The 14255-nt window shown below is 35.3% G+C and overlaps 1 protein-coding gene across 5 annotated transcripts in view; it reads left to right on the top strand.

Annotated features, from left to right (window-relative positions):
- The window catches only part of LOC121384066, a 61904-nt gene that overhangs the window by 5097 nt on the left and 42552 nt on the right, over positions 1-14255 (top strand). For 4 of the 5 annotated variants that reach the window (XR_005959335.1, XR_005959336.1, XM_041514284.1 and 1 more), the window contains exons 3-5: positions 2812-2920; positions 3149-3201; positions 7786-8214. Coding sequence is in view for 2 of the 5 variants with exons in the window: in XM_041514284.1 (XP_041370218.1) it covers positions 2812-2920; positions 3149-3201; positions 7786-8214 (591 nt within the window). In the remaining 3 variants the exon portion in view is untranslated. Of the gene's footprint in view, positions 1-2811; positions 2921-3148; positions 3202-7785; positions 8215-14255 lie in introns of those variants that run through there. The other variant, XM_041514287.1, reaches the window with a different exon arrangement.

Genomic DNA, 14255 nt, shown 5'->3' with positions numbered 1-14255 from the left:
TATCCACTAGCCATGGGATCAGTGATTTAAACCATTTACTAGCCACAGTTAAAAATTCACTATCCCTACTGTACTTTAAGTTAATACAGTTTTACTAAATAACAGTAATAACCAGATATGTCACCTAAAGAGGGAGATGGAGCTTGAAAACACTGACGGGTTGGGTTGGGGGCAGGATATTCATATTTACAAAATAGACTTAACTACAACATTTGACCAATGTCTGGGTGAGCAGAACTAAAATTATCTAAAAAAAGAGGCAAAACCCAGTTATTTTCAAACAAAACATCAATTATTACTTGAAATATTTTCGCTAAATTAAAATAAAATTCGCCAATTATTTCTAAAATTTGCATTTGGTGAATTTGGCGAGTGGCAGAGCTAGCCCTGGTTACAAAATAAAACCATGCTGTGATTATAGTTTATTTTATATATGGAAAATAAATGTTCACAAAATTTGAGGGAAAGAATCTCAGGCTAGTGATAACATCTGTAGGCTAAAGTATTTTTATGTTTACTAACCCGGCTGACTAGTATTTTTGAATTTTTTTAAATAGACCTAGAAGCCTTAAACATGATGAATTTCATTGGCAGTCACAGTGGAAAGACTAGATGTCAAGATACAATGTATATGAAAATAATGTTATATGGACAGTCTGGATAAAAAGAAGGATTGTAATCTGTATCCATGGTAGGGGTGTTGATTTTCTGCTTATAAAAATTGCAAATTCCGTTTATGAAAATTGCAAATTCTGCTTATAAAATGTGTCTTTCGTTTTCTGAACAAAAATTCTATTTATATCTTCAGAAATAGTCAAATAAGGCTTTTGGACTGCTATGCCTTTTCAGCGGTATTTAATAAATATACAGAACTTCACATACATTGTTTTCGCTTCCTATTTATTGCACAAGTTTATTTTGCGCAAGAATATATACCACGATGTTCTTTTGCAATAAATAGGAGGCGAAAACAATGTATGTGAAGTTCTGTATTTATTACATACCTTATTTTATGTTTTACAAAAACAGTTTTTAATTTAACGTCATAACAACACCTTGTTAAATCTATGATCAAAACTCCTTTTATGGATTTGCTTAATGTTAAGAATCATACTCTGTGGCAGACTTGTGTAATATTTCAAATACGATGTGACGTAATTTGTAAATCACATATGACGTCAGTAAATAAAAGGAGCTAACTGCAGTAAAAATAAAAAGGGAATTCCCCATTTAAAAGTTCCAGTCCAGATTGCACATATGTGTAATACAAAGTAAATTTATTACACAGTTTGAAAATGTCTTTATCACTATAGTAAGATTGAATAGGTATGTAATAAACATTCTTCCTTAATATAAAGAAGTACATTGATATATTTATTTAATATACTGATACAAATATGATAGCTATTATATATAAAACCGAACTGAACCGAGCGATATAAATAAAATGGAAGCCAGCAATGTTCGGAAACATATATGTTTACATTTTGTCATAGAGTAACATCTTTTGTTGTGCCAAAATGGTTAAAATAATCAGTTAAGTAAGTTTTCATTTTGTTGGACAACTTGGGGAAAAATACAAATTCTGTTTAAGATTTGCAATTCCGCGATCATGGAAAATCGGTACCCCTACCATGGCTAACTATGTTGTAAGTGAATGGTATTTTATTTTATTGACTGACACTAAAATATTGTTCTATGTCCAAAATAAATGTTTTCTCATAGTATATTTTGTTTGGATATTGATAAATGCATTTACTTTAACTTACAATTTGAAACTGGCAAGTGAAAAACCCCAAGGGCAAGTGAAAGTGTTGTCAATAGTCAAATGTTTTCTTAAGCACGAACACTGAATATATATTTCAAACAAACTGATTTTGCCATGAGATAGTATTTTTTAATTTGATTTTTTAAAGAATAAATCAATGAAATTCCAGTAATCCTTGCTTGAACTTTTAACAGTTTTATTTCTATAATTTGACTTAATACCCATGACTTTGACTTTGTGAATTTTAGCATTGTTTTAAATTTTGGGGGGAATTTTCAGTTTCATTTAAAAACATCTTAGTAAGCCTGGTTAGAATAAAAAAGACTAATACTATTCATATACTTGTATAAATTTATTTAAATTAATATTTAGTGTTATGTATTGTTTTCAAAATATGCCTTTATATAATAATAAAAAATGATAAATTATTTACATTGATTGGGAATTGTTTACTACAAAATTGGGAATAAAAAACGACATTGGTTGTTCACAAATATTTAAAGTTTGGTAGCTGACACATGGACAGAATGATGTGGTTTGCTATCAAAATGAAAGCATTTGAAGGTTTTTTTGTGGACAAACTCTAGATGTCTGACAAGAACAATCTTTTAGTTTTGTTTGAAACAGTTATAATTTCATGAATATACTACTAGTTTATGTTATTAACCACTTAATTTTGGGATAACTAATACAGTGCATTTGAGATTATCACCTTACACAGTATATTGGACATGCAATTTATGTGGTTATATCCACTGCTACTATAATGGGATGTGACAAGTGTTTGTGAAACACTAGGGTGTAATGATATGATTTTAAAAATGGGTTACACAAAGATAATTTTAAGTAAACCATTAATTAATTAGTTACCCCAATTTCCAGTTTGATAAAGATAATCTAAATGGATGCATTGCATCGTGCAATTCCTATCGCGATGTGATTCAGTATCATATTAGAATTTGAAACTTGAACTATTTGAATTAAATCTTAGGTTAACTCACTGGTGTTGACTAGTGATCATTATCAGTGGTTGTTTATTGCAGGCCATTGCTACTGAAGGCATGGTTACAAAAAGGAGATCCAAGCTGAAGGATAAACTGGGAGATGTTTGTGACACCAAACAGGAAGAATTGTACAACAAAACTTTACAAGGTATGCAAAATCATATAACATTTTTCTGTTTTGATACATATGCCTGGAGAGAGGTCATGTAGCTGGCTCATAAATCTGGGCATCTATTTCTGATGAAATCAGTGTCGTCGTAAGCATGAAGAGTAGATAGCACTGACATTGTGTGTGACAAAAATATATACATTGTTTATTTTTGATAATGATTTTACAAAAAATATTTGAGTAAAGTAAATCTTTTTCTTTCTTCAGAATCTGGCATAGACATAGCTGGTATGGAGTGGGAAGAGAAAAAAGAGCTGGCGGTAAGAACTCTGTTGGTTTATTTTGTTGTCAACCCTTTCCTCCATCCTCCGTCCTACTTAATGTATGTACAGCAGCACTTTCCCTTTGGAGATAATAATTCCAGGCGAGAAATTAAAAAATACCCGAGATTTATCCTAAAAATAAGTGACACTGACAGTTGCCAATTTGATGTGGAACTATTTGGTAAGCATGTGTGTTGTGATAAGTTAATTGAACAATGGTGCAGTGCATCATTCAGTAACCAGAAAACCAATGTTCCAGTGATGCTGATTTCCCTAATCCTATCAGACATGGGACCCTGCCAAAAATCCGGGATCAATCCCCGGATAAGGAGACTAGTTGCATACGTATGACAAATAAGCATGATAACAGCACAGAGTACGGTTGAAATGTGATAACAACACAGAGTAAGGTTGAATGTGATAACAACACAGAGTAAGGTTGAATGTGATAACAACACACAGTAAGGTTGAATGTGATAACAACACACAGTATGGTTGAATGTGATAACAACACAGAGTACGGTTGAATGTAATAACACAGAGTACGGATGAATGTGATAACACAGAGTACGGATGAATGTGATAACAACACAGTACGGTTGAATGTGATAACAACACAGAGTACGGTTGAATGTGATAACAACACAGAGTACGGTTGAATGCTGAAAGACCACTTTCTGTGTTTGGTGAGTGTGAGAGTTCTCCACTGAATCCTCAAACACTGTCATGACTATTTGAGACATTTATAAATCAGTTTAAATAGGAGGACAAGTTTTCGTAGAGGGGTTGCCTGGATTTTATATTAGGGTGGGGGAGCAACCACATGTATCTGATACTGATGAATATTTATTTCAAACATAATTGTCGATTTCAGGTGCTAGTCGAGAAATGGTAATTTGCCAAAATAGTACCTGCAGAGCTTGTAGATTATGGTAGCCCCACTCCCATGACTAGTGATATTCAATATTGGGCTAGTAAATAACTACTATTCACCATGCCCAACTGCTAGTGAAAAAAGTTGTCAAATGCTGCATTAATTCTATTTTGTAAATATGAATATCCTGCCACACCCAACCCTGTTTTTAAGCTATATTTCCCTCCAGGCATCGAAATAAGCATTGTGTCTGGTAAGCCATTTACAGGTTACCACAAAATATAGCCTAGTAACCTATGCCACAACTATAAGTTGACCCTGCTAAAATGTGGACGTTCTCAAATTGTATTGGTGCACGCGAACATCGGTATGAAAAATGAAATCCGGAAGTAAATTTATTTAGTAGGTGCTGCTTAAACGCGGATTGACGGAATTGCTTTGCAATTGCACAAGTGTGCATGAAAATAGGTGCAATTTTGTGCGCAAAAACGAAATGCGGAAGTAAATTTATTTAGTGGGCACTGCTTAAATACAAAATGACTATAATTGCTTGCAATTGCATGTGTGCATGCAAACATCGATGCAATTCTTTACGAGAAAATTAAAAGTGGAAGCCTGGTTTACTTTTAGAAACTACCATTTGTTGAAATGTTTGTCGACTTTTCTTACATGTGGTAACCTCCCAGTAACCTGAACAACCGTTCTCGGCTTATTTCGATGCCTGACCCTCTCTAGGTAACATATCCGATTATTGCTATGAGTAAAATTGTATTTACTTATAGTAGGGCTAGTTAATTTTTAATCTTGGCTAGTACATTTTTTAAATCATTGATCCCATGGCTAGTCTAGGAAAATACATATAAAGATCCCTTGCTGCTGATGGAAAAATGTATCAGATTTTTCTAAGTCTGTATGGATGTATATTTATGTCAGAATTATACGAAATGTATCAGATTTTTCTAAGTCTATATGGATGTATATTTATGTCAGAATTATAAGAAATTGGACATCCAATAGCCGGTAATTGATAAATCATTGTGGCCAGTGGTGTTGTTAAACAAGGAAACATTTTTGCTTAGGTCTAGAAACTGCTGTTTTAGGGTATTGACTTCGATCACTTAGCAAAATGACATTCTTGGTCAGTTACATGTACATGGTATCCAGTGTATTTGTGGTATATTTTTGTGAGAATAAAGATAATAAATAGAATTTCTATTTAATCAAATATATATGATATGTCACCTTGTGCAGTTGCAGGGCATAAAAGTTGGCATGAACGATTTTGTTCTTCATCTGTCAGTTATATAAAATAAATATAAACATAAACGACAGTTCGTTCGTGCAAAAGCTGTAATCGTTTGTCAGAAAACCTTTAAAAAAAAAAATTCACAGTTTTTTGGAAGAAAATGAGCCTACATTGCCAGTATGCGAAAGATACAATATATCCATGTACTTTCATTATAAAATGCTACCTGCATTAGCACGCTACTGACATATTTACAATTTAAGGTACCGGTAGTTTGCTGAAATTCTCAAAGTCCTGATGTCACGATATTTGATGCTTGAAGCATGTCACAGAACCTTTATGGCAGGGGATGGGAAAATCCCTTTTTTCCCGGTCTGGGACCGATTCTTGATATCTGAGACCAAATTTTTTTTTTTTAAATGTTTGTTTGCCGGTCCCACTTTTGTCTTTCTTGTCGGTCTGAAGCACCTGTCCGTTTCTATTATTGGAACAAATTCCTATCTGGACCAGTCTGTCCAGAGATCGGTATCTTGTGCAATGAATGAATAACTGTTTAACGACACCCCAGCACAAAAATACATATCGGCTATTGGGTGTCACATGGTATCTTGTGCATGATTTAAAATAATAATAAATAAATAAATAGTGGTCAATATGACTGGTGTTTCAGACATCTGTGATTTTTAAGTCTACCATAAATCGGACCTACAGTAGTATCAATCCACTGCCACTAGGCTAGACATTTGTCAAAGCCGCTGCATGAGCTGGTCACAAGATTAAACAGATGTTAACAATAGGCTAACACCATTCTTGGTGAGAAAGCTATCGAGGTATTATACTCCAATTAAAACAAAGGACCCAGAGTTTGCAACTGGTTACAGTCAACACCTGTACAGAGCTCTGTCGTGTCGAGTGTCGAGTCCGAGGCAAGGGACTTTTGTGAAATACAAACTGCTTGAAATAGCATAAAATATGCTGAAATAATCTATAAATGTATTTATTGTTGACTGTTCAATGTAGTGTATCCAATAATTATAAAGGACTTTAAAATTAAAAAAGGTTTCCACTTTTTTTTAATTACAAGTGGGAGGCTACACAGGCTAGAGGTCAAATGTCATCCAATCAGCGACTGTTATCAATCGTTTTGTCTTAACATGTGCTAGCTCAAGCTGTCAAACGCTTCATCAGTGTCATCTTTTATTAATTTTCAGGACACAGTACTGAATGCTCATACGTTTTATACATATATGGAAGTTAAAATTCATAACTTTTATTCCTTTTTTTAATATTATTTATTCCAATTTATAAAATATATACAATTTCTTGGGGGTTTTTCACTGGTCAATGTGATCAAGAATTGTTTTCTTTCATGTTTTGATGTTTTGTGTTCATGATTCAAGATAAAAATATACAAACGCCACTATGATTTTTAAAAAAATACTATTGTGCAAATATTGCCTTCTAAATGGTTTTATAAAAATATTTATTCTTTTCTTTTTTTTCTCCCTCTACCCCACTCCCCCTGGTAGTGATGACATCACGTGGGATTGATTGACAATTTTATTTTTTCCCACCCCTGCTTTATGGGTAGTTTCTTAGAATGTTAGATTATATACTGATGCAATTTAAAAACACTGATAGACGGGTGTCATGAAAATATCTCTCACCACTATTCCAAGCCAATCGGAATAAGTTGTCCAATTATGGATTCTCCGCGAAGTTCGACACTTGTATAGGTTCTTTCGTACTGAATTGGGTCTATTAATAGCAAATGTGATGTTGGTCTCGTGTTGGACAAAATGACTGCTAATATTAACTTTGTGACTGTCACAACTTTGTGACTGTCAAAGCATACATAGCATCATCTGGCTCACGCAAAGGTACCTGTGCAGCTACCGTTAGATTGATTTAGTTTAAAACCCATTTTGCAAGAGTATGTACCATGTATTACACACATGCACGGCGGTGCGTGAGATCTCGTTCCACCGTCTTGGGGATAATGGTGTTCTCTGTACTATGAATAGCATTTTAAATACAGAATTTCTAATGAATCGAAACTGACATTAATAAATTTTGGTTAAATTATATCAAGGATTTAAAATGTTTGACAAATGTCATCTACAGATAAATATTATACTTGTTTAAGCCTAAATTAAAATTGATTAAATATTTATTTTAAAAAAATCTTCTCTAACAGAGGTCAAAAAAGATTTTGACACGTGTTTATTTTCGTGGGTCAGTTGGGTTTGGCCAAACAAACCTAATTATTATTTTCGCCTGGTAGTTTTTAAGTTAGTCCTAGCACAGAAACAGTATATTTTGGTATTTATGATAGGAGAAAAGCTACGAAAATCACTATTGAGAAAAACATCGTTTGTGTAAACACTAAAACCAGATGAACGACATATTGACATAAATCATACTGGACAAAAACCCATTAAATATCCTATATCTGTTTCAGGAGGTGCTTCTGCTGTCTAAAGATGAGCCCCATGCCACTGGCCGAGCTGTAGAACACGGTGAAGATCCTACAGAAGATGTGGGAGGTCGGAAGTGTGGACCGGCACTGATCAAGTCGGATACACTAGCCTCTGATAAGAGCAGTGTTATCTTGGACGATCACCCAGATCAAAGAACTGCTACAATAACGGCCATGAGAAAGGTGCGGAAACGCCCGTTCGTACAGACTGCAGGTGGCGATAAGATCACTGTGTGTGTGGATGTACATGCGGGCGGAGACTGGCAAGAGGAACCCATCAAGAAGGAGCGCAGGTTGAGGCAGTCGAGAAGGCAGAAGGAGAATGTTAAGGAGCGAGTTCTGCCCGCGAGGAAGAAGAGGATTAAAGCTGAAGTGGCCCGCACTAGAAGTGGTGACATCTGCCAGGGAGAGGTAACACGCCATACTTTAAACTCAGCAATTTATCATGTTCATGTAAAACGGGTGTTTCACACTGTTGTCAACGCTCTGACTGTTAACATTCAAAGCATGATCATACCATGCTGCCTGGTCATTTCGTACCCATGTCATTTCTTACCATTGCAAAAAGTCATTTCATACCATTATTGAAAAGTCTTTTTGTACCCTAGTCATTTTATACCAGTATAGAGAAAACAAATTGACCATAGTATAAAAGCAGTGTTTTTTTTGCTTTTTTAAAACTTTATTTTGACAGTTTGAAATTCAGCACATGTTATTGTGCAGCATACCGTTATTGATAACCATAATACCTGTTAACTGTTATTTTCATTTTATCTGGCAAGTGGTATTTACTACTAACTGCCAACTTCGATGTTTTATGAAATTGGCTCCAATTGACCAAAGTACGCTTTTTATATTCACAATTAATAAATATACTACTGATAATAAATAAATATGGACAGTTTTTGTCAGTTACCAGCTGAAATGGCCGTATATTACTTATTTGCATCTTCTTTGTTTAAGAAATAAACAATAACTACCATTAAAAACACTAACTACCCTATTGATTGCCACCAAATTAGCCAATTGCTAATGTTTATACAAAGTGGCAATAATTTTTAGTCTCTTGCTGATAAAATATCCCTTAAATTAACCACAAATTTGTTTCAGTGTATGGTACGAAATGACTTGATGGTTTTTTTCGGGGACAAAATTAAATAGTTATTGATTTATGAAGTCAAAACAATTTAGTCAGTTGCAGATGGTGTTTGCATCTTATAGATGTAATTTAATGTTATTTTGTAAAAGACACTACCGAGGTGATATAATTTTTTTATTAATACATGGTATAATATGACTTTCAGTTATGGTACGAAGTGACCAAGGTACAAAATGACTAGGGTATGAAATAACGTTTTACAATAGTACAAAATGACCAGGGTATGAAATGACCAGGGTACAAAACGACCAAATTAGGTATGAAATGACTATGGTATGAAAAGACCATGGTATGAAGTGACTAGCAACCCTTCCAATGACCTTCACCTTTGCATGCAGAAAAAAACTACAATGTATGAGATAACTGGAGTTATGATTGTACAATATATTTTCCTCTAGGCCTACAGTACTTGGCAGCTTGTAATGAAAACTGTAATCACAACAAACATGTTACCATATTGTTATGCGATTTCGTGGGTCACCAATTACCGTGGTACCCAATGAGTGCACGGGTTGATGATTCCAATTTCAAACAGATTTGTCATGCTAATATACATTCAACGTTCAGGCTGGGTCCAGTCTCTGACAACACCAGTGATTGAGATCAGGGCTTAAGGCGACAAGCCTTGAAGTGTTATCAAGTGGTGGTACAAAAAGAAAACGACCAACAGTAGCTTCTATTAGAAATTTGCAAGAAAAATTAGGCCGAGTTACGCCCCTTAACCGTTTTCCAGTTCCAGTGTGTTCCGGTAACAGCAAGCATGGCCGATGACCACAGTTATTGGTGAATCTTCAGCTGAGATTTATGCATGCCAGCCCCTGGCATCATAAATGTCCCCACCTATGCTTTAAAAATAAAGAATGATACAGGTAAAAATTAAGTAGCAGAAATTGTGTTTTGTTGTAATTGACCAGTGTGTTCGTCTGGGTTATGTTTTTGGTTGTGCATGTGGTGTGTGGGGTCTTGTTTTGTAGGCTATTGTTTATTTGGGGAGGTGGGGGGGGGGGGGGGGGCAGATTTGTTGTTACTGGGGGTTTCTTTGGGTGGGGGGGTTAAATTCTTGCATGGGTTTTATTTTTTAAATATTAGGTTTTTTGCTTTGCCTGCCACTTACGCTTATAATCTACCTACCTTAAATAATCGGCATGCAAGAGTAACATAAATCTTTATAAAAATATTTTAATGTAAATAAAACAAGTACTGTTACTAGGTAGATGTTTTTAGGTTAAATTATATATTTAGTTGTTATTACAGCAAAATTTATACTTTATAATGCAATGTATATTGGCCTAATTAATTTGCAGCAAACAAAATATTTAGTCAAACAGGCGCATGTGCAGGAAATTGTGTAGGATGAGGGGTCGGGTCATGCGTCCCCAGAAAAAAAAAAAAAAACCCCAAAACCCCCCCGTAATATAGCACGTGGGGAAGGGGACTCTTCTGATCGGAATATTACATATAGTCCGTCCCATCCTCTTACAAAAATGTTTGGGTTTTTTATAAATAATTTCAGTTTGGTATGACGTAAAAATAACAATAAAAGTGTTTTGGAAATAAAAATATACTATTTTTGTGTGTAATTTAGAAAACAATCGGCTAAGAAATAAATAACTTGTAGTAAATTCCATAGTATTAAAAAGATGCGTTCCCCGTGGGACACACTATAAACAAATTATGTTTCTATTATCTATTACAACTGTGTTACTGTCACACACAATTCAATAAAACTGTGGGTGTGTTTGTATGTTTAATTTTAAATGAAATTATGATAATTAATGTGAGGCGAGATTGCAGCTTTAAAAAAAAATCCAAAATTTCCATGCAAGAAAACCCAAAAAATTAGGGTGGGTGACAGCTCGCTAGATTAATCTCCAATATTTAACACATGTGCTGCTACTGGATAAAAAAAAAAGTGATGTACAGTGCCGTAACAATGGCAAACATTAATCACAAGCCTTGATGCATATTCATCGTTCTATAAAAATTGACATTTCTCAAATCATTAGCATGTCCAGCTAAATCATTAAATGTCACCTCACAGTCTTTTCAAATATATATCTAACATTATCTAACAAATATGATTATTGTAATCACAGTCTTTTCAAATATATATCTAACATTATCTAACAAATATGATTATTGTAAGCTAATTCAGTGTACTTTTAACTGCAATTTGTATAAATACTGCATGTTCATTTCCCGCGATCGCGATCTCTCGACCATAGGTACAAAATTAACAAAGACAAAGGAAATAAATGAAACTGCCGTTAGTTATTCATTGATGCAAACAACTATTGTTTTTCTACAAATTTACATCAAGATTTACTTCTGTGTAATCGTATTGTTCAATGTCCGCAACGAAGCCTCTTGACACGTGGGTGTCAGCTGACTCCAAAGCGTGACGTATATTCGCGTCGAGAGCTTTCCTCGGTTCAGCCAACGAACATTCTTCCTAACGTTCGCGAACTATTTCATTGATGTCCGTCGTGTCCATTTGGTTTAACGTGAAGCGCACAAACCAGTGTAGCGAACGTTTGGTTTTCGCTCGATCTGGCTGAACTCGGCTCTTGGGATAGCCTAAATGTCTTTCGTCACAGAACTGGCATGTGTATTCAAATTGACACGCATTGTCGGTCTGTTTTTTATTACTTTGGTTCAAAGACTTTACAAAGTTAAAATAACAAGTTACAGATCTTCCAGACATTGAATTACCATCACATTGCTGTCATAGGCCTACATCTTGAATGCATGCGGTTAAAATTAATAACAGTGATTATTAAAATAAACAAACATAACGCCTACGCTGTATTCTGGATTTTCTCGTTACCGGTCGCGAAATCGCTATTACGCTAATTGAATATTTGGTATTATTATTATGTTTGAGCTGTCGGATAGATTATGTAACCGTTTGTTCACATCAGAAGATAGAAAATGGTTTAGCCAAAATTTTAGCCAATTGCACATTTTATTTGCCATTTTTTTAAAAATAATTTTTAATTAGCCAATGGCTAATTTGGCTACCAACAGCACGAGCCTTGGATGTTTCCAGTATGTGGGAGTTTTGGGAAGGGGGTGTTAGGATAGAAATGATTGATTGCCAACTTAACTGTACTTTTAAAAAGTGCTTCACCTATCGTTTATTCAGTTAAATGGTACAGTTGATTCTGTCAACGGGCATCTTCTTTGATCGGCCTTGAAGCTTGATTGCTCGGCACGGAAATCCTGTTACGCATAAGCGCCTTCCTGACGGATTAGCGGTCCCAGTAGATGTGGTAAAATTACTAAACACCAGTTGTGAGCAGACGACTGGTCCATTGTTAGGTATTTAGGAAGTGTTTTACCTGTCATAGTAATTAGGTGTGCTTGATATACTGGTACACAAGTTGTTTGCAAGAGATAGTCGACTGCCACACTCGATTTTGTGAAAATTGTTTTTCTAAAGCACTTCAAATCAAGGCGTAGCGGAAATTGATTTAAGGCACTTCCACGCCGTCAAAGCGCTTACTTTACAGACCCAGGGGTGTCGGGCCGCTACGCCTAACGGCCCTGGGGAAACCCCTGATTTAAAATCACAGCTAGTCATTTAGTCAAATTAATGTACACATCCGTTCGTACACATTGATATATACACAAACACATGCTTATTAATTGCAAATATCCAAACTTTATTAAGATGCCGATTTAATGAGTCGATCATTGATCAACAAGCCCCTTTTCCTTGATCTCCCCAAGACGTGATCGTAAGTATTTCTGTTGAGCACCAAAAAATATTGTACATTTTCTTTTCTGTAAAAGAAGGCGATTGCACACAATCTGACAAACAATAATAGAAATAGGAAACTTTATTAATGTCAAAAAATCAAAGAACAAGTTGACGACTACTTCACGATTCAGTAGTAACAAAGGGCCTTTGTAGCAAGCAACTGGAGCGTGAACACGCCGGAAATAATTCATTGCATGTTTGGGCCACTTGGCGCTATGCAAATCAAGGGCAGATAGTTATGTTTCTAACAGAGGCTATGGCAAATGATCATTTGAAAAATCAAAGCACCCAAAATAATGATGCAAATTGCTTATTTGTGTACCCCACCCCTAACTAATGTATTTTGTTTATTGTTTTAAATATTCAATTTAAAGGAAATGTTTATTTAATGACGCACTCAACACATTTTATTTACGGTTATATGGCGTCGGAATACTACATTTAAATGATAAAAACATACTTATCCTCAGACAATGTTTACATTTTTGTGGATATGGTCACATGACAGAATTGGATTTCCCTCCACATGTTTTTAATTCTATAATTAAATGGGTCATTTGGGTAATATAATTAAGTTTATGATGTCAGTGTGGTACATGGGGAATGGATGATGATGAAGTTGGATCTCTTGAAACATCACAAGACCATGACATACACAGTAATCGGGGGGAAATATTCACTGAAAAAAAAGATCTGTATTCAAACATCCTCCAACTAGTACAAATCATTCTGGTCTTGCCCGACTCTACATCTCAAGTTGAAAGGCAATTCTCCTGCATAAAGATAATACTGGCGACTATTTGAAATTAAGCACTATGGAGCACCTTCTGAGAATCTGCTCAGATGGACCGAAACCAGTGGACTTTGACCTGCTGTGATGAGATGGAACAGCAGCAGTGTTTCTTCAAGTTGACCAGATATGTTTCAATCTCTCCCCCCCCCCCCCCCCCCCCCCCAAAGTTGAGTTTAATGACACCACTAAAAAGTTAGTTTGTTTTGTTTAATGACACCACTAGAACACATAGATTTATTGATGAATGACTGCTTTAACAGAATTACAATTAAAAGTTCCTTTCTGGTTAAATCAACTTCCTGAATAAAACTGCCTTTGAAAATGTGTGAAAGTAGCCTCTCTGCCTTTCAGGTTAGCCTTAGTGCCCTTTGAAAATGTATGAAAGTAGCCTCTCTGCCTTTCAGGTTAGCCTTGGTGCCCTTTGAAAATGTGTGAAAGTAGCCTCTCTGCCTTTCAGGTTAGCCTTGGTGCCCTTTAAAAATGTATGAAAGTAGCCTCTCTGCCTTTCAGGTTAGCCTTGGTGCCCTTTGAAAATGTGTGAAAGTAGCCTCTCTGCCTTTCAGGTTAGCCTTGGTGCCCTTTGAAAATGTATGAAAGTAGCCTCTCTGCCTTTCAGGTTAGCCTTAGTGCCCTTTGAAAATGTATGAAAGTAGCCTCTCTGCCTTTCAGGTTAGCCTTAGTGCCCTTTGAAAATGTATGAAAGTAGCCTCTCTGCCATTCAGGTTAGCCTTGGTGCC

The sequence above is a fragment of the Gigantopelta aegis genome, chromosome 10 (assembly GCF_016097555.1).
Source record: "Gigantopelta aegis isolate Gae_Host chromosome 10, Gae_host_genome, whole genome shotgun sequence".
In the NCBI taxonomy this organism is placed as follows: Eukaryota; Metazoa; Mollusca; class Gastropoda; order Neomphalida; family Peltospiridae; genus Gigantopelta; species Gigantopelta aegis.
Note: the sequence above shows the minus strand (reverse complement) of the source record. Positions and strands in the feature narration are given on the sequence as shown.